Genomic DNA, 20,291 nt, shown 5'->3' with positions numbered 1-20,291 from the left:
CAATAGAGGAGGCCGTCCCTCCTGCTCTTGACAAGGTGCTGCTGATAGACTTTCCAGCTTTCTTTGCAGCCAAGGAAGCAGGCGAAAAAAGGCCTCTGTGGTGCGCACATGTGTGCGAGAGATGCTCTCGCGATCGGCAAAGGGCAAGCAAAGAGGAAAGGGTTTCGGCTCCCCGGCTGCAAGCCTGGAGGTTAGCTACTTCCTTGCAGCTCTCGTCCTCTCATCTCGCAAGCATGAAAGCCCCAGGCCATGACCTGCCCAGCTGGAAAAGACAAGAGCATCAGCCTCCAGCGTCAGAGGCACGGTGGGGGATTTCTGCCACATCCTCATCTTAAGCGATAAGCCCCCTTGCTGCTGTCAGGAGCCAGGGCTGACATCATGGCTTGCAGATGTTGCCTGCCGAGGCCAGCGCGTGAGCTTCAGTTAGGGCAGTGCCGGCATGAGCGTTCTTACAAATTGCTTCCATATCCTCCGGTCGCAAGAGCAGAGCGAACAGATTCAAGGCATACCCTCAGGAACAACGTTAAACTAAAACAACAATGGGAACGCGTGCTGTCATGTTCCGCGATCACAGTGTGGAGCCCGAAGGAGAGGGTGCAGAGTGCAGCAGGTTATGGCAGGGTGGAGAACACCTTACCCAAACGCAGCATAGCATATCCTCTTGGGGTTACACCAAGGGCATGGGTCCCACCTCCTCTTGTGATCAGTTTGGATTTTGGAAAGGGGGGGAATGAAAGAAAAACCTTGCTGCATCAGGCCAATGGCCCATCCGGTCCAGCATCCTATTCTCACAGTGGCTGACCAGTTGCTCACAAGCAAAACCTGAGGCCCAAACCCTTCTGTGGTTTCCAGCCACTGGCATTCAGAAGCAGTGCTGCCTCCATCAGTGGCCACCATGGCAAGTAGCACTGATAATCCTTCTCCTCTACAAATTTGTCTAGCCTTCTAGGTCAGGGATAGGCAAACTCGGCCCTCCAGGTGTTCTGGGACTGCAACTCCCATCATCCCTGACCACTGGTCCTGTTAGCTAGGGATCATGGGAGTTGTAGTCCCAAAACATCTGGAGGGCCGAGTTTGCCTATGCCTGATCTAGCTTGTTGGCCATCCCTGTCTCCCGAGAGAGCAAGTTTAACTCAGTGCTGCCTGAAGAAGGCCTTTCTTTTGTCTGTCCCGAACCTTCCAACATTCACTGAGTCCCTGTGTTACGAGAGGAGGAAACAACTTTCCTCTAATCATCATTTCGGTTGCCCTTTTTCAACTCTATCGCATCCTTTTTGAGGTGAGACAACCAGAACACTACTCTGTATTCCAAATGCGGCCGCAGCACAGATTTGTCATAATGATACTGGCAGTTTTGTTTTCGTTTTCTGAAAACAGGTGACCTAACTCTACATCGCCACGTCTTTTGGCGATTTTGCCTATTTGTGAAGAGGGCCTTTCTTCTGTCAAGTCCGGAACGCCCTGAGAATCAGCGCCATGCCTCTGCACCAGCAGCGCACAGTCAGCTGACGGGATGATCCCGCCAGGAGAGCATTCCTTTCCAAACATCACAGAGGTGGCTGACCTCCAGGACTGGGCTTGCATCCTGAGTCATCCAATCCCACTCAGGTCCCTGCGTGTGCTTCTCCTTCTCAGAGGCAAATGCAGCCTCCTCCTTTCCTGTGTGGATCATTTCCCTTTGAAGTGCTCCCACACAAGAGAGTGAGGTGGGGAGAGAGAGGAGGAAGATAAATGGCTGCATGGAATTCACACATGGGCATTCTTCAACCTTTGGGGAAGATGCATCGTATTTCAACGCTATCGTCTTCTGCAATCTCGCCGACAGCTGAAGGAATCCAGGATGAAGATGCTCGGGATGTGAGCCACCAGGAGCCAGCCGTGATAAGTCATAAATATTACACAAAAGAATCAGGACTGGAAGAGATGGGATACCAGTGGACTAACTAATGCTCGTGGGGAATGGTTGGGTGGGAAAGCAGGGAGCTCAACAGTAGGTGGCGCCAGAGCCAATGACAGGTAGGGCCAACTAATCAGAGCAGGCATAGGCAAACTCGGTCCTCCAGATGTTTTGGGACTACAACACCCATCATCCCTAGCTAACAGGACCAGTGGTCAGGGATGATGGGAGTTGTAGTCCCAAAACATCTGGAGGGCTGAGTTTGCCTATACCTGAATTAGAGCTTCATTCCTATCCTCTGACTTGCTGAGATCTACAAGGGCAACACCAAAACCAGGCATCTCCAAGCCCTCCAGATGTTTTGGACTACAATTCCCATCATCCCTGACCACTGGTCCTGTTAGCTAGGGATGATGGGAGTTGTAGGCCAAAACATCTGGAGGGCAGCAGGTTGGGGATGCCTGACCAGGTGGAAGAAGGTGGAACCAGGCAGAGGGCCTTCTCGGTAGTGGCGCCTGACCTGTGGAACACCCTCCTATCAGATGTCAAGGAAATAAACAACACCTGACTTTTAGAAGACATCTGAAGGTAGCCCTGTTTAGGGAAGTTTTTAATGTTTGATCTTTTATCCTGCTTTGGGAGCCACCGAGAATGGCTGGGGAAACCCAGCCAGATGGGTGGGGTATAATTTATTTACTTACTTACTTACTTAACTTATTACAGCCCATGCTAGCGCCCTGGACTGCGGCTGGTGGAATGGTGCCCCCATTCGCCCAAATGATTAGCATCCACTGGGATACTAGTGCACAAACAATACAGCTGTTTATCTTAAGGGTGCCATAAGACACTCCCTCTCCCTCTGGAATTTGCTTCTGCCAAGGTAGCCAAGATTCCTCTCCATGCTGGATGCTAACCAGAGAAGCCCTTCATCATTGTGACCCAGAGAGAGCTTTCCATTGTGTCTGCGCAAACTGCCTCTCCCTAGCCAGCTCACGCTCCTCTCTGTGGCAGATGATGGTCAACGGAGCAGATAATCTGGCACTGGCTTTAACCAAAAAAATAAAAGAAAGGAATAAAGGAAAGTGAATGGAGAGCAATGAGCCAAAAACTCTCTCTCTCCTGTTAGGCAATCACTGGTCCTTAACAGCAATCTGATAATGCAGCTCACTGGTGGGTCTAGAGCCACTACATGTAGCTTTTGGCCCTTATGCAAGAGAGGGACACGAGATTTCTTGCCCCAGTAAGAGCCTCAAGATGACTGCAGGGCTGGCTTTAAAGGCCACATCCACACCATGCAGCCAAAGCATGATGATCCCACCCTGAACAGTCAGAGTGCCTTCCCCCAAGGAATCATGGGAGCTGTAGTTCAAGGGTCCTGAGAGTTGTTAGGAGACTCCTATTCCTCTTGGTGGGATGCGGGTGGCGCTGTGGGTTAAACCACAGAGCCTAGGGCTTGCCAATCAGAAGGTCAGCGGTTCAAATCCCCACGACGGCGTGAGCTCCCATTACTCGGTCCCTGCTCCTGCCAACCTAGTAGTTCGAAAGCACGTCTGAGTGCAAGTAGATCAATAGGTACCGCTCCGGTGGGAAGGTAAACGGTGTTTCCATGCGCTGCTATGGTTCGCCAGAAGCAGCTTAGTCATGCTGGCCACATGACCCGGAAGCTGTACGCCGGCTCCCTCGGCGAATAAAGCAAGATGAGCACCGCAACCACAGAGTCAGCCACGACTGGACCTAATGGTCAGGGGTCCCTTTACCCTTTACCCTTTTATTCCTCTTGGAGAGCTCTAATTCCCAAAGTGGTTTCACAATCAAGCCCTTTTCCCAGGGAACTGTGTGAATTGCAGCTGAGGGAAGGGAAACGGGGAATCTCCGTAACAACTCTCAGCACCCTTAACAAATCACAGCTCCCAGAATTATTTGCGGTGGAGCCATAACTGCTTAAAGTGAAATTGCAGTGGTTTCAATGTATGGTGTGAATGTGGCCCTGGTACCCCTCAAGGCACAATGGAGCCCCAGGGCTTTTTCTGCTGAGTCCCAGGACTCAGCTACATTAGTCAAGAAACAGCGTTTTGAATGCATTATAAACATGCAACACCAGATGGCGCCAGAGAGCAAAAAGAAATTTCTAAGCAATTTTCCATAGCGCTTCTTTTTTCTTTTGTTACCTTGATTTAATTTCTGGCTTATTTATAGCATTTTTTCCTGTGTGTAGATCCACCCCCAGGGGCTAAAAGGGATCACATGAGGTCAAGGTGAGGCAAGACCCCAGCTGGCACATCTTTGCAGAGTATGAGGAGTATCAATTGCATCTTGATGACAGGCCACTTACAGGCTTGCACTAAGGAGCTCTGACAGGCATTTTGAAGCAAGAGATTGGAGGGGGGGAGTTCCCCAGGGGCTGTTTTCCTGCAGCCACAGGGGATGGGAATCACATTCATCTCACTGTGATAGATGGACTTCAGGAGGAAGCTAAGCTCATCCATCAGCAGGATTGTCGTGTCCTGATTCTCAGGAGATCAAGATGAGAATCTACCAAATTCCTTGGTCAGCACCCATCTGCACCCATTTTCTGGAACGATTCAGGCAGGGTGGCAGCTAGCAGAAGAGGAACATGGGTGGGTGGGAATAAACTCTCAGCTCACAAGACAGCTCTGTTGATCACACTTTGCAATGACCCATGTTAATATAATTTCCAAGTCAACCTGCCAACTCCACAGAAGGTTCACAGCCAAGGCCATCATGCTGAATACATCCCCTTGCAGAGTGAGGAGTGTTGTTGGACTTCAGCTCCCATCAGCCCTGGCTGGCATAGCCAATTGTCAGAAATGGTGGGAGTTGTAGTTCTGCAACATCTGGAGAACCACAGATATTCCCCCACCCCTAACATACTGCTTAAAAGCATGGTTGTTTGTGGTTATTTTGGAATCTCACGCTGAAGAATCTAAGCTTTTGAGATTTTGTTAGTTTAAGGACAATGTTCAAGCCGTTGAACATGCAAAGATAACATCTGAGAACACACAGTAACTTCCTGTGAGAGGCTCCAAGTTCAGGGTCCCTGGACCTGTGCCCTGCGTGGCTAGCAGGCTAGCCGTTCCTCCCTCATGGTATCCAGCTACGTTGCGCTCTCTGTTCATCCTCTAGTCGCTTTCACCATTTACTCCCACTCTGAAATACAACATGCCTTGCCAGAGAAACTCCAAACCCTGCAAAATAACTTAGCCACCAGATTCAGATTGAAAGTTAATCTTTACGTTTCAGAAAAAATGTACGCGACAACATTCTTTAGGGATTATTGGTGTAGGATTGCTTGCTTTGGGTTATAAGGCACACTTACCTAGGAGTAAGCCCCACTGACCACAGTTGGAGTCACTGCTGAGTAAACATGCATAAGATTGCAATGCAAATATCACCCCATTTTTAAAACAAAAAGGTGTCTTTGCATGCAGAAATCTAGCACACAAGAGAAAGGACCAGGGTAGAAGCTTCCTTCTGTAAGTGTTAGCTTTCTAAGTGCAGGGAGTTTGGGCTTGTTTGCTTGTCACTTTTCTATAAAGGGGGGCATTTTAAGCATGTCATTCACCCCCTCTCTCAGGCTGATGTGGCCACCTCATTATGCTGAATGTATAAATAGGTTTGTAAGCAGGACCCAGAAAGTTTGGGGTTGGCTGTCTCAAGCATCATGTCCTGCTTGTGGCCTTCTCAAAGGCATATGGATAGCTTCAGCTGAGAACGTAAGGAAAAGCTAGCTGGACCCCCTTGCTCTGATCCAGGAAGGTAGATCTTAATGCTCACAGATCTTCCCTGCAAAGTCTATGCAGATTCTCACCAATCTCCAGAAAGGTTTTCTGCATATACTCTTCTACACCTCTTCTTGTGTTGGAGAAATGCAGCCCACAACAATGAAGCCAGGGCTGGTGGAGCTGTGGACCCACAGGTGCTGTGGGATGATAACTCCCATCACCCCTGGCCATTGGCTATGTTGCTTGGGGCTGGTGGGGGTTGGAGTCCAGTGGCATCTGTTGAGGAAAAGATGCCAACTGGGGACACAATCCTAGCTTGCCCCTGCTCCTTGTCCAAACGTCCAGAGGAAGCAGAGCATGGTGGGTCTTTAGTTCCTGAATAGCTTCTAGCTTCAGAAAGTACGGTCTACAAGTTGTACCTTGGTTAATTGGAGAGGGAGAAATGCTGCTTTATGGGAACAGCAGAAGAGCTCCGCTGACAGTGGCCCATCTAGAGAGGCATCCTGTTCTCAGGTGCCCCAATGGGGAAGCCCTCATTCAGGACACCCAAACACAAGAGCACCCTCCCTTTCCTGTGGCTTCATCAACTGGTATTCAGAAGCATTATTGCCTCTGACCAAAAAATGGGACTTGGTTGTTTCTTTTGCCTTACTCATTCCTTTTTTCTTCATTTTAGTTCTCCTTGCCTTGCAAGCTGAAAGGATCTCTTGGCTTTTTGCCTAAGACTTGCACTGACATACTGACCCACTTTCTCTAGTGAGCCTTGCCTCCTGGTTGCAAGCAGAGATTAACAAGGAGATTTTAACAGGCCCTCCTTTAATGCCCCCTTGCCCCGCCCCAGGTCACCCAAAGTCATTTTTCCTTGGAGATCATACGACCCTCATTGACCTAGCATGCAGCTTATGAGGACAGGCCCTGGATCCGGTCTAGTAGCATCGCTTGAGGTCGCTGATGGATAGTAAGAGGTTAAAGGAAAGCCTTTTTTTTTTTTTCAGAAAAGGTGCCTTTCTGTAAACAAACTGTAAGTGAATTGTGTAGTGCTATGACAGAAGGTGCCTACAGTAGCTTTAAGTCAGCTGCTATTTTCAGCCAGACCACTCCCTGCCCTGCTCACATTTGCAGTATGGAAAGAATAAGACTGGCCTGCCTCACAGGCAGAGAGATGGGCAGATCACTCTATTTCCTGACCACGTCTGTTTTGCACATGTTTGCACATGTTTGCACATTCCCCATCCCATTTCCGTATCGACCTGCCCATTTGAAGATGTAAATCAGGTCAATCAGAATTTATGAATGCTGAGTTTCTCAGGCATCCCAAGCTAGGAGGAGTCCTGGGATAATGTATATGAAGTGCCTTTACCTCTATATCTGGCCTGTCCAACAGGTCGATCATGATCTATTGCGGGACCCCCCCCCCAAAAAAAAAGCTCAACAACTTTGTTTCCCAGCTGACCCTCACTAAAGAAACCTCAACAACTTTGATCAATACAATGGGTAGATCACTGCCAGTGTGAGTAGATCACAGTCTCTTGGAAGATGGATGTGTCTGCTCTATATAAATGCTAAATATTGTTGATTGCATTTACACCATGTTTTCCTCTGTTCTCCTCTGTATAGAGAACAAACCACAGAACTGGACCTCACCAAGACGGCATTCTGATGTGCCTTCAAGGTCCTGCACATGGGGATCTTTCTAATATCACTTTAAAAGTCACTGTTGGTGCATTTTCCCAAGTTTCATCATGCAACCAAGCACCTTCTAATTAGAGTAGTGAATCATATGGATTGGTGCCCTCTTTTGAGTGAGCTGAGTGTTTTGCAAACATTATCTTGCTGCAATCCTAGCACCCATCCTGTAAAGTAGGCTCAGTATTATTATCCCCAAACTGCAAGTATGAAAGGGTGGCTTAAGATCACCCAGAGAGATCTGGGAGATTTCTGCAGGAGAGGACTGTTGTGCTCACATCCTGCTTGTGAGCTTCCCATGGGCACATGGTTGGGCAGTGTGTGAAACAGGATGCTGGGCTCTGTTCTGATCCGACAGGGCTCATCCTATGGGGCAGAGTTGCAGCTGCTGGGCTACACCATTACCACCAAAGAAGGAGACTTCCAATTCATACCTGCTTAGAAGATCAGGATGAAACAAGTGGAGAATAAAGTCAATTGCAGCTGCCTCCACAGTAATGTAATAAGCTGCCTAACCCTGAGTCAAACTATTGGTCCATCTAGCTCTGCACTGTTTACACTGACTGGCAGCAGCTGCCTCCAGGATTTTAGACAAGCTGTGTCTCCCAGTCCTAGCTGGAGATTCCAGAGATTGAACCAGAGATCTTCCGCCTGCAAAACAGATGTTCCGCTACTGAAGTGCAGCCATTCTCAAGTTTGGTGCTACTCCTGAACTGAGTAACCTGCCTTTTCCAGAACTTCCTGATACCAGAATGAGAAAGCAAATACCCCAACCCGCCCGCCAGCTGCTCTGCACGGGACTTGTTGACTGCCACTGCAAACTGCCTATCAATTAGCTTGTCGCCCTCCCTCCTTTTTTAATGAAACAAGAGCTCAGGGTTTACGCAACAGCCTTTTTGGCAGGCAGATACATTTTGCGGTATCAAGAGACCACAGATGGAGGAGTTCAAGAAAGGCAGATGTCTCCATTGATCCAGTGCCCTCACATTGGGGTTTGAGGAATGCGCGGCTCAGTAATGCGCAAAAAATGCAAGCTGGCTATTATTCGGAAGATGGGACAAGGCCCCAGGAACGCTGCAGCACAAACTCTCCCCAAACATAACCCCGTAGGCTGCCTTTTTCATACTTGTGAGCTGCGTACCAGCTACACCTTTAAGGCACATTCAAGGGACAGTCTTTCCTTCAAAGAATCCTGGGCACTGTAGTTCGCCCTTGCAGTGTTACGGTTCCCAACAGCACTTATCAAACTACAGTGCCCAGAATTCTTTGAGGCAGAAAATGTGCTCCAGATGTGCTTTAAAGGGACAGTGTGCACACAATCTACATCTTCTTAAATCAGGCAGGTTCTGATCCAAAAAACTGTAACCCCATTCCTGGGAAGCATCCCCAATAGATGCAAGGTACCGTATTTTTCGCACCATAGGACGCACTTTTTCCCCTCCAAAAATGAAGGGGAAATGTGTGTGCGTCCTATGGTGCGAATGCAGGCTGCCACCATGCCGAAGCCTGCGCGCGCTGAGAGCAGCGCGCCCAGGCTTCGCGCACCTCTCCGCAAGCAGCGGGACCGCTCCCGCTGCTTGCGGGGAGCTGCCAGCATGCCGAAGCCTGCACGCGCTGAGAGCAGCGCGCCCAGGCTTCGCGCACCTCTCCGCAAGCAGCGGGACCGCTCCCGCTGCTTGCGGGGAGCTGCCACCATGCTGAAGCCTACGCGCGCTGAGAGCAGCGCGCCCAGGCTTCGCGCACCTCTCCGCAAGCAGCGGGACCGCTCCCGCTGCTTGCGGGGAGCTGCCACCATGCCGAAGCCTGCGCGCGCTGAGAGCAGCGCGCCCAGGCTTCGCGCACCTCTCCGCAAGCAGCGGGACCGCTCCCGCTGCTTGCGGGGAGCTGCCAGCATGCCGAAGCCTGCGCGCGCTGAGAGCAGCGCGCCCAGGCTTCGCGCACCTCTCCGCAAGCAGCGGGAGCGGTCCCGCTGCTTGCGGGGAGCTGCCAGCATGCCGAAGCCTGCGCGCGCTGAGAGCAGCGCGCCCAGGCTTCGCGCACCTCTCCGCAAGCAGCGGGAGCGCTCCCGCGGCTTGCAGAGAGCTGCCTGTTTGGGGGCTGGGGTCGGGGGAAGCTCGAGCTTCCCCCACCCCAGCCCCGCGCCTGGGGGGGGGGAAATAATTTTTTTCCTTTATTTCCCCCCAAAAAAACTGGGTGCGCCCTATGGTCCGGTGCGCCCTATGGTGCGAAAAATATGGTATTTGGTTGCCTCCTTCTCAGAGGAGACCTGCTGAAGTTAGCAGACATGGCTCATTCATTTCAAAGGGCCTGCTCTTGAGTAGGACTAGCATTGGACACAATCCACAGATGCAAAGAGGAGAAGCCACCTACTCTTTTGTTGTCATTGCTCACAACCGAACCAGTGGGAGGGCCTTGGATTCAATGGCACACAACTCAAACCCAACAGAGTAGAAATGGTTCTGGATTCTACCATTGTAGTCTGCAGTGTGAGGTGGAGAGAATCACAGAGCTGAAAGCTCCTGCTTCCGCAAAAACAAAACACAAAAAAACCCGGCAACGGATATCAAGGGAGGAAGCGTTCTAGTCACACCTTCTCCCTGACATGTTAGTTTTCTGGATGCAATGATTTTTGTTTTATTTAAGTCTGGCTTAAATAAATCTTGCATTGCAGGGTGTGGACTAGATGACCAGTGGCACCCCTTCCAACTCTACAAATTCTATTCTATGATTCTATGTTTCCTTCCAGCCTCCCTCCCCCATCAGTCTGAAGTCGCATGACTCTGCACCCACGTTTATCTTCTCCATCTGATGTTTGTAAGGATCAGGACACGCAGCTCAGGTTGAACTGAAGGTCAACACTAAATCCAAGCCTTGTAGTCATCACATTGCCTAAATAGCTACAAACTCGTGGAGCCCAATTTCCTGCGATTCCAAAAAAGTGTTTTATTTTGGAACCTACTCAGTGGAAACCCTCATCCTGAAAAGAAAAGGGGAAAGGGAGTTACTCATCTGCTCCAGGATAGAATTCCACAGAATCGGGAGGAAAATGAAAATCTAAGACACCTTGCTTTATCTATTAAAAATATGTTTTCTTCCTCTCCCCTCCCCCCTTTTTCTTTTTACTGTTCCCTTGGCAGTTGCGAGGCTGAATCACTCTTTCGGATTCCTAACATGCAGAAACTGTTCTTTTCTCTCCCCCTTTTCCATAATGGCAGCTTTTTGACAATACAGCAAATAATATCGCGTTTGTCACATTCACTTCCGTCGTCACACTGCTGGGATGCAGCAGCTGGGGGAAGCCTTGGCTCCCTCCTTCCAAAGTTGGTGGAAAAGTTCCAGGTCTTGTTTTCAACAAGGCAAGGGTCTCATGCTCCTGAGCCACATCCTGCTCTAATGCATTCCATCTGAGGCTCCTGCAGTCCCAACTCAATAGACCAGCAGAGGAGCAACAGCCAAACCTGGCTTGTTCCAGCCTGATATCATGGGAGGAATTGAGGGGACAAGGGAAGGAGGGTTTGTCACAGGGCGGAGTCCCACGTTCACTCACCGCCTCAAAGTCTGCGTCTCTTTCTAGGAGTTTTACAGTCCAATCCCACACATGTTTACTCCCAGTGGTGCAGCAGAGGAAGGATGTGAGGGAGCACAGTTTGGGGACCTTTTTCAAAGCATGAGCAATGACATCATCCACTGCAACACCAGAGGAATTGATTGACTCTATTTTCTCCAGCAACTGAATGAGGTTTCAAGGTTGCCATTTCCCCCACCTCCAGGATTTGTGGGATGTTAGCATTGAGGAAGTCAGAGAACAAGAAAAATAATCAAGGCTAGGTACTTCCTTCCATTTCTTGGATGAGGTACCTGCTTCACACCAGTCAGATAGGAGCCTTGTTGTTGTCATCATCCACAACATGTCTTTGCAAGATATTAGCATTTCTAATGGAAAAGGCTGCCATTGCAGCTGGTAGAAAAACTTGTTCTTGAAGCTCAGTATGTTTTCCAAGTTGAACCTCTACAGTCAGAAGTACCACGGAACTCAGCTTACTCCCAGAAAGTGATGCACGGGATTGCAGTCAATGCCATGAATGATGGTCTTAACTTGTGAGTATGTCTTTGGTCTGGCTAGGGACTAAAGGAACACACAGTCCCTATAGCTTTACTGCAGGGGTGACACATGCAGGGGCCAGATACAAAATTGGGAGGAGCAATGGATGTGACTCTTACTTTTTTACAATAAGCTGCATACTAGCCAGGCAGAAATCAGAGGTTTGACACACCTGCACCTGTCTTGTCCTCCATCCAGGCAAGCAAGGAGCAGGATCGCAGTTCAAATCCAACCAGGCAAAAGCACTCAAAGATGCCATAGAACAGGCTCGTTTTGTGCTTCGAAAGGGGAGATCCTTGGGAACCAAACAGAAAGACCTGGGTGGAGGCGCATTTAGCACCCAGGCCTGAGGTTCCCCATCCCTGCCATAGGAGTTGCCATAACAATGCATTCCCGCACTTCAGAATTTGCCATCGCACCAATGTCTCCTCTCAAACAAGTTCCACTGAATTGCATGGGACCCTTCTCCAGGTGAGAGTGCAAACGATTGCAGCCTCTGCCATGTGACATGAGTAAAAGCAACAGGCCACCCCAAAACATCTCTGGGTCTGCTTCTCCATCCCCCTTGTCCTCGACCCCTTCTCTGAGATTTGCACAAACAGAAGTGCCTATGGAAGTTTGCAGAATGGCTCAAAGCTTTAGAGGGGCTGTGCCTATCCAAAAAAACCAACCCAAGTCTAGGTGTGAGTCATGCAGGTAGCTGTGGTCATTTGGCTGTAGTCATGGAAGGGATGAAGAGGGATGGAGTAGTCTCTGAGATATTTCACACACATGAGTGGTCATGTGTGTTGTGCTGGTTCCTTACACACACAAATACACAATCACGATGCCTTTCATTCCTAGCAAAAGGTTTGTTCTAATCTTTCTCCATCAGCAAATAGAGATGTGGCCCTCCCTATATTCATTGCATCACTGTGATCATTGAGTCATCTAGTCCAATGCCTTGCAATGGAGGAATCGCAGCTATTGTTGGGAGCTGTTGTCCAACAGCAATTCAAGGGCCAGACTATGGCCATATATCTGGGGTTAAGATGGTGAGGCATTTTTTTGCCTGAGACCCAAGGCAAGAAGCGCCTCCTTAATCTTGCCTATCACAGCAGCCGGCCGCACAGAGTAGAAAGCCTTCACTTAGGCAACAGAACCCTGGAGGAGGAGGAGGAAGGCGACAAGCAAATGGTAGAAATGGAAACAGAACGGTCAGAACGTTTCCCGGTACAAGTTTGGCCAAAGCTCCTGCCGTGTCAAATGAGAAATCCCAGTTGGATGCATACAAATGTTTCCTGCGAGCAAAACTGGGAAGGCTGCCATGGATCAGAACAGTGTGTGTAGCCAAGGTTCAGCCCGAGGATGACAAGGGATTCCTTGAGGAGATTTCCAAGTCAATCACCTGCCTGAAGCCCGTCCAGGTGTAGGGAAGCAAAAACCACTCGTTCTTAGGCGATGATGGCTGCTTAGCGACCGGGTCTAGAGGGAGCAGTTGCATTCCTGTCGGGCATGAAGCCCACAGCATCGAGGAGCAATCGCAGAGGATGCTCAGGCTGTCAGCATCAACATGGAGATGCAGGAGCCCAGGGGCTACAGAGGGGAGGAGCTAGGAACAGGCCCAGCCAGATTTCAGGATGAGAGCCAGTGTGGTGCAGCGGAAAGAGTGCCCGACTAGGACCTTGGAGACCAGGGATCTAATCCCCACTTGGTCACAAAGCTCACTGGGCGACCTTGAGGGCCAGGCATTGCCACTCAGCCTGACCTACCTCACAGGGTTGTTGTGAAGATGAAATGGGAACTAGAACCTTGGAAGTTTAGAGAGTGTGTGTGTACGCGCGCACACACAGAGAGAGATATAAAATATTGGAAGATCAGGGTTCCAGTGTAGTGGTTAGAGTTTTGGACTAGCATTGTGGAGAACTGGGTTCAAATTCCCACTCAGCCACAAAGTTTACTGGGTGACCCTAGGGGGCAGTCCCTGCCTCTCACCCTAACCTACCCCGCAGGGTTGTTTTGAGGATTAAATTAGGATGGGCAGAACCTTGATCCCCCTGGAGAACAAAGTGAGAAATAAATGCAATAAGTAATAGATTCCAGTCAGCAGAGATTGGTCCATTAGGGCAAATTGGGCATTGTCCACCAACCTTAGGCTGCCCCCACCTGCCTGCCTTCCCACTTACACCCTGTCCGGGGGTGGCACTGCCTGTCATCTTCCTCCTCCATTGTCTCAGAGTTGCCCTTGTATAACTCAGCAGGAAGGAGGAGGACAAGGACCAAGCTAGAATGAATTTGCTGTTTGGCATTGGCTTTGGCGCCACCTACTGTTGGGCTCCCGGACTTCTACCCCACCAGTCCCCATGGACAGCAGCCACCACTGATCTGACATCCCTGACTGCCGTGAGATTTCCACTGACAAACTAAGGACTTAGCTTTACTCTCTCCACTGGATTTCACAAACACCACCCCAAACAAAAAAGGAACAGCAGGAAAGGAAGTAGCAAATCCTTCTAATTAAGCAGGGAAATCGCAGGAATGTTTATTTAAGGGCAAAGTCGTGCAGCCAGACAAACTTAACTTGTTTACGTCCACTGTAAACGGATGTTGACATGAAAAATTACTCTGGGGGAATAAATCCCACTTCACACATGAGGCAGTGAGAGTTAACAATTTCTAAGGAAAGACAGTAGATTAGTGGTGGGGGAGACACCCCAATTGGTCTCAAGTTTCCAAAACCTCATGCAATAGAGGGTTCTGCAAGAGATTTCAGAAAGAGATTGGTGCTCTGCCCAGCTGTTTGGGGGGGGGGAGTTCAGAAAACAAATCAAATCCCTGGCTCTGTGTGACCAACAAGAACATGAGAAGAGCTGGATGAAACCAAGAGTCCATTGATCCTAACTTCCTTTTCATAGGACTTCCCTTGCAGCAGAGATAGGAGTTTATGGCCCTCAATATGTTTTTGGATTACAGCTCCTATCATCCCAGACCAATAGGTCATGCCAGCTTGGGTGGAGAGAAGCTGGAATCCAACAGCATCAAAGGTTCCCACTGCAACCACATCCCACAACAACAACTATGCTGTAGGTAGACTTCCTCTGAATATGGAGGGTCTCCATTTAGCTATCAGGACTTATGTCAGCAGCCATAACCATTTCGTGGTGCAAGGAAAACCTATGAATTCACTATGCAGGGAAGAAGGAAAGAGATTTCTTTTCTTCTGTCTGCTGAATCTGCTGCCAGTTAATTTCAGAGGGTGATCCCAAGTCAGGAGCAGAACTTCCGATGCTCCAGGGGCAATTGGACTTCCAGGTTCCCCATCCCTGCTCTACATTTTATCACCCTAAGGGTCAGGGTGGGGGGGAGTGGATGCATCTCTATCCACTTTCTCCGCAAGTTTTCCTACAATTTTTGTATCTCCTACTATGTAAAAAAAATGATAAGATTTGAAGCTGAACGTTGGAAGATTTAGGACAGATTTTAAAAAGTACTTCTTTATGGAGTGCAGACTTAAACTGTGGAACTCCCTCCCACAGGAGGCAGTGGGGACCACCAATGTGGACGGCTTGAAAAGAGGATTGGATAAATTCATGGAGGAGGAGAGGGCTATCAGTGGCTATGAGCCAAGATGGCTACGCTCTCCCTCCACAGTTGGAGGCAGCAATGATTCCGCATACCAGCTGCTGAAAACCACAGGGCTCTTGTGCTCAAATCTTGCTTACAGGTGTTCCATAAGGGGCATCTGCTTAGCCACTGTGAGAACAGGATACTGGACTAGATGGGCCATTGGCCTGATCCAGCAGGCTCTTCGTATATTCTCAATCACCTCTATTAATTGCCTTTTTACTCTTGAAGTTTTTTTAATTACTCTTAAGGTGCAACTACAAATGCACCCTGCAATGGTTTTCTCAGCCACATCATGGCAGGCAAACCGAGACACTGCATCGGGTAATTGGCAGCTGTGGCCCAGTTGGCAGAGGCAGGAAGGAGAGAAGGAGGGAGAGACAGAAGGAGGAGAGAGGAGGAGCATCGTGGCTCCGCCCCGCCCAGCGAGATGCTCCACTGGCAAAGGGCAGCTTCTTGTCACAAATGACTCTTCCTGAAGAATGTCTCTCTCTTGACCCATTTACTGGCCTCGCAAAAAAACTGTGCCAACGGGTGTTTTTTCTCTACCCTCTTTTTTTATTTCTTTCTGGGCTGCTGTTCAAAAGGAATTCCATGTATGCCAAGCTCACAACCCACGTGCTCCCCTCTGAGCTACAACCAAGCAATTGGGGTGGTGGTGGTGGTGGCAGAGAGCAAGGCTGGACTGCATGCATCCCACACAGAAGGTCCCAAACCCACGTCCCCCTGGCAGCTTCAGCAAAAAGATCAGAACATAAAAAGTGAGCCCTGCTTGCTCAGGGAACTTGGCAATCTAGTCCAGCATCTGGTTCAGTGGCCAGCGGGATTCTTATCTGGGGAAACCTGAACGCTGGAGGCAGAGTGCAGCCATCATAACTAGGAGCTTCCTTAAGACATCAGGGCTGGACCTGCCAAGGACCCACAAAAGACACTGCCAATCCAAGCAGGCAGCAGTGTAGTGGGCTAAACAAAGGAGAACAACATCAAAGCAGCTTCCCTGGTTCCCTGCACTTCTCTGGAAAAATCAGCAGAGCCGAAAGTGACTGGCCAAGTAAGCACTGTTGCTTTTCATTTGGGCAGGCACCTTCTCATGGATCATAGGGGGCAGGTGCAACCTAATCCTGAATTAATTTGGGAAGAAGTCTCCACCCGTTGAAAACAAATGGGGCTTATTCCTAAGTAAGTGTGTACTGGACGTGGTAGCCTGAAGGTCACTGAGGCCACAGCAGCCTTCCTCAACGTGATGCCCTAGAAACACTGGACTAAAACTCCTATCGGCCCCTGCCCTGCATGACCAAGGGTGAGGAGGTGATGAAAGCTGTAATCTGACAACATCTGAAGGGCCCCAGACTGGACTAAGGGAAAGGGGACTAATGGGGCTTCAGGAGGAGTCAAGAGTGGTGCAGTGGTTAGTGTGTCAAGCCAGCACCTTGGGAGATCAGGGTTCAAATTCTCACTCAGCACATGAAGCTCACTGAGAGACCGTAAGCCAGTCACTGTCTCTCAGCCTGGCGTTGTGAAGATTACAGTGTCAGACTAGGACCTGGGAGAGATCAAGATTCAACCACACATTTACAGGAGCGCACATACACAAGTCATGAAGCTCAGTGCCTGACCTTGGGCCAGTCACCTCACAGCAACCCTACCTCGCAGGGTGGTTGTGGGGATTAAATGATGGAGGGGAGAACCACACTCGCCACCTTGAGCTCCTTGGAGGAAAAGGCCGGATACAGATGCAATAAACCAGAACCCCGTACCATACACACAGAGAATGTTGGATTAGTAAAAACCATCATCGTTACAACGCCTCCTGCTGGCCAAGGAGGGGAATCGGCCTCACCCGCGCTGCCGTCCAACCTCGAAGTCTCTTCCCTAGAAAGACCCATTCGACTCCCCTGCAGGGACCACTAGGGTGGAGGCGAGACGCACCCACCCCGCTTGGCAGCACCTCCTGGTCCTCCTGCCCTGGAGGACGAGCCGGAGGAGCCATGAGGCAACCCGTCAACCCACCCCGTCAGATCGCCCCCACCCACCTGCTTCGTGAAGAGGATGGCGGTGTCCCAGTACTCGGGGTGCTTGTCGTTGCCCTTGTTCAGTTTCTTCTGCCAGGCGCAGAAGTTGCGCAGGCTGAGGGCGGCGTTGCTCGTCACCTTGGGCCCCTTGTCGTCCTGCCCGATGACCAGGAACTTGACCACGGCCAGCTGGATGGGGTTCTGGATGCTGGGGTGCCGGTAGAGGCGCGCCGCCGTGGCCATGAGGGTCAGCAGGTAGTGCTGCAAGTCGCCGCCATGGAACTTGGCCATGGACTCGTCCGCCACCACCAGCGTCTCCACGTAGCGTGGGATGGAGACGAAGCGCTTGGCCCGGGGCGGTGGAGGCTGCGGCGCGTGGCCCGTCCCGTTGCGGGGGCCCCGTCGGGCCCCGGGGGCCCCCTTGTACTTCTCCAGGGCTTGCAGGATGGCCGGGTTCCAGCCCGAGCCGACGCCGCAGCGGGAAGTCGGGACGGCGGGACCTGGCGCGCTCCGGCGCTGCAGCAGGTGCTCCCCGGGGCCGCTCCACAGCGCCCGGTTCCCGCCGCTGTTCTCGACGGGGCGGATGAGGTACTCGGCGCCGCGGTAGCCGAAAGCCCCAGTCAGCCCTCCGCAGAGGCTCAGAGCCGCGAAAGAGTCTGCGTCCGCATTGACGTCCCCGGAGTAGAAGCAGCGGCGCAGGTCTCCCTCCTGCTCGGCCGCCCCCGCCGTCGGGGCGCTGCCCAGGTACTGCGTGGCGAAGGCGGGCGCCAGGAACTGGGCGTCGGGGCGCAGGTGCAGGTAGAAATCCTGGTGGAAAGCCGTGATCTGGAAGGTGGCTCCTTGCCCGACAGGGGTGCCCTCGGGGGGGCCATGGAAATACGGCCGGCCGCCCTCCGGGGACGGGTCCAGGCGGATGGGGGTGACCAGCTCCGTCTCCGCCGGGGCGCACAACCCTCGCAGGACGGTCAGGCAGAGCAAGAGGGCACCCCGACGGAGGAGGAGCAGGAGGAGCGGCATGGCGCGGCGGGGAGGGCGCGGACCGGGCCGGCCGGGGCAACTGCAGGTCCTCCGCGTCGGGGAGCAGCCCGCTGCCCGTTCGCTCACTCACTCAGCGAGGCATCGCGGCCGGCGCGCTGCTGCTACCACCCCCCTCGACGGTGCCTGGCTTTGCAAACAGGCAGCGCGCTTGCTAGGAGAGCTTTATATACATCGCCGCCGTGTGCCAATTTCTGTCCCTTTTCTTTTCTTTTTTTTTATCAAGGCTTCGGAGCCAGAGTTGCTTTTCCTTCGCCTGCTGCTTTTTTCTCCGAGGGGAGGTGCTGAAGGCGCTTATTGGGCCTGCCCTCAGCCACTTGCAGCCCGCCCGGTGCCTCCTAGTAGCGCGCTGCGGCGCGCTCGCCTCGCGTTTTAAAGAGCCAGAGCGAGTTTAGCTGACTTTTGCAATTATGGGGCTTCCTCTCTCTCTCTCTCTCTCTCTCTCTCTCTCTCTCTCGCTCAGAGAGTGAGACCATCTGCAGCGTTTGCTGTTCTTTTTCCTGCCTCCTCTGCAGCCCCTTCGCCCCTCTTCAGCTCAGCCCCTCTCTCATTGAAGTTCCTCAGTTCCACTGACTCTGCTTTTTTTCACAGGGCTGTTGTGTTGTGTTTGTGGCCAGATCTTCTGCGTTTTCCTGAACCCCAGGAAAGCCTTGACAAGCCAAAACAGCCAGCCAAAAGGATGTTTGTGTGTGCGTATATGTGTTTTTCTAAAGAAAGATGCACTCTGAATGTGCCAAAAAGTGCCTTGGGCTGCTGCATTCCGTCTCCCTTCTCTTCATTAGCCTTCGCCTTATCATTTCCTACTTGGAAAGCACTCTGTGTGCACTTCTGAGCACAGCCTGTTACCGGCCGCTTGCGATTGAACAAATAACCTTTTCCATTGTCCTCCTTCCTTCGTCCGCAGATATTCCTTCTTTATTTTCACACTCCTGTTCGCACACACCTTGCAGCCTGGAGCCCAAATACCTTGCAGGTGTAGCTCAGAACAGTGTGACCACCATGGACCTGTCAGAGAGGAGGGTTCAGATCCCCCCATGTGGCCACGAAGCTCACTGGGTGACCTTGGGCCAGTCACTGCCTCTTGGCCTAACCTACCTCACAGGGTTGTTGTGGGGATTAAATGAGGGGGGAGAATCACTTTGTACCCCACCTTGAGCTCCGTGGAGAAGAAGGTGGGTTAACAACAGCCAGTGTGGAGTCACGAAGCAATAGGCAAACTCTTGAGTCTCAAAGGCCTGGGTCTTGACTGTCTCCTCGCCTACAAAGTCCAGAGACGGACTTAGAAAAACCTCTCTTGCTCACACAGCCTCAGCCCCTCATCCGAAAAATGGGCGTAATTTTCTGCTGATCAGACTTTCACGGACTGTTGTGAGGATTGTGACAATATTCCTGCCTGTCAGGGTTTGGAGGGTGCTTCCCGATGGGTGTTGATGATGGTATTCCCTCGGCAAAGAGTTGTGTCCGGCACCTTCATGAGGCAGTTGTTTGCCTTTATCCTGGCCCTTGGTTCTATTTACCTGCCTACCTATCCATCTGTTTCCATGAGCAAGCCAATGCAGAGCTTGTCTAAGGCCCAGGGGAGGAGTCTTGCTAGAAGAAAGTTATAAACTCGCAGTGCATTCCTGGCATGGTGGTGTAAGTCTGGCTAGGCCCTTGGCAGGGGCCTCCAGTCACCCGGCCTACAATATTGCCATAACCCACTCAACCACTTCTGTCAGTGAAAGGACGCTGTTGCAGCTGCCACCCAATACTTATTTTGCGTTTGTAAGAACTCAATCATTTAGTGTGGCAGCTCCAGCTCTTTGGAACTCCTTGCCTATTGAGATCCAGCAGGTGTCTTCCATCTATACTTTTCAGCACCTGATAAAAACACTCTTCTTTAGACAAGCCAGCCCAGATGCTTAGAAAGTTGCGGTAATTTTAATCTGTTTCAGTGTTTCAACTTTTGTATGTTTCAAAGTACTGCTGTAATTTTTTCTTGTTTAATATCATTGCAAAACGCTTTGGTTTCTTGGGGGTTTTTAAAAAAACAAAAACAAAAAACAAGCAGTGTATAAATTTTATGAAACAAATATATATGGTACACACTATGTGATAATGTGTGTTCGGTTCTGCAGGCAAGCACCTTTCGGGGGTGCTGCACTCACGATGTCATTCCCTATGTTGTCCCTGTGCCACACTGTTTTGTCAACCTAAATCGCATTCCCCTGAGA

General features: G+C 50.9%; 1 protein-coding gene across 1 annotated transcript in view; it reads right to left on the bottom strand.

Annotated features, from left to right (window-relative positions):
• The window catches only part of ADAMTS15 (ADAM metallopeptidase with thrombospondin type 1 motif 15), a 42,037-nt gene extending 22,076 nt beyond the window's left edge, over positions 1–19,961 (bottom strand). The window contains exon 1 of the mRNA XM_080983421.1: positions 17,065–19,961. Coding sequence (XP_080839547.1) covers positions 17,065–18,060 — 996 coding nt within the window. The 5' untranslated portion in view covers positions 18,061–19,961. The remainder of the gene's footprint in view (positions 1–17,064) is intronic.
• Positions 19,962–20,291: the final 330 nt, after the last annotated feature.

This window comes from Podarcis pityusensis (genome assembly GCF_964106645.2).
Source record: "Podarcis pityusensis genome assembly, chromosome: 15".
NCBI lineage: Eukaryota > Metazoa > Chordata > Lepidosauria > Squamata > Lacertidae > Podarcis > Podarcis pityusensis.
The sequence above is the reverse complement of the archived record's forward strand: the minus strand, read 5'-3'. Positions and strand labels throughout refer to the sequence as shown.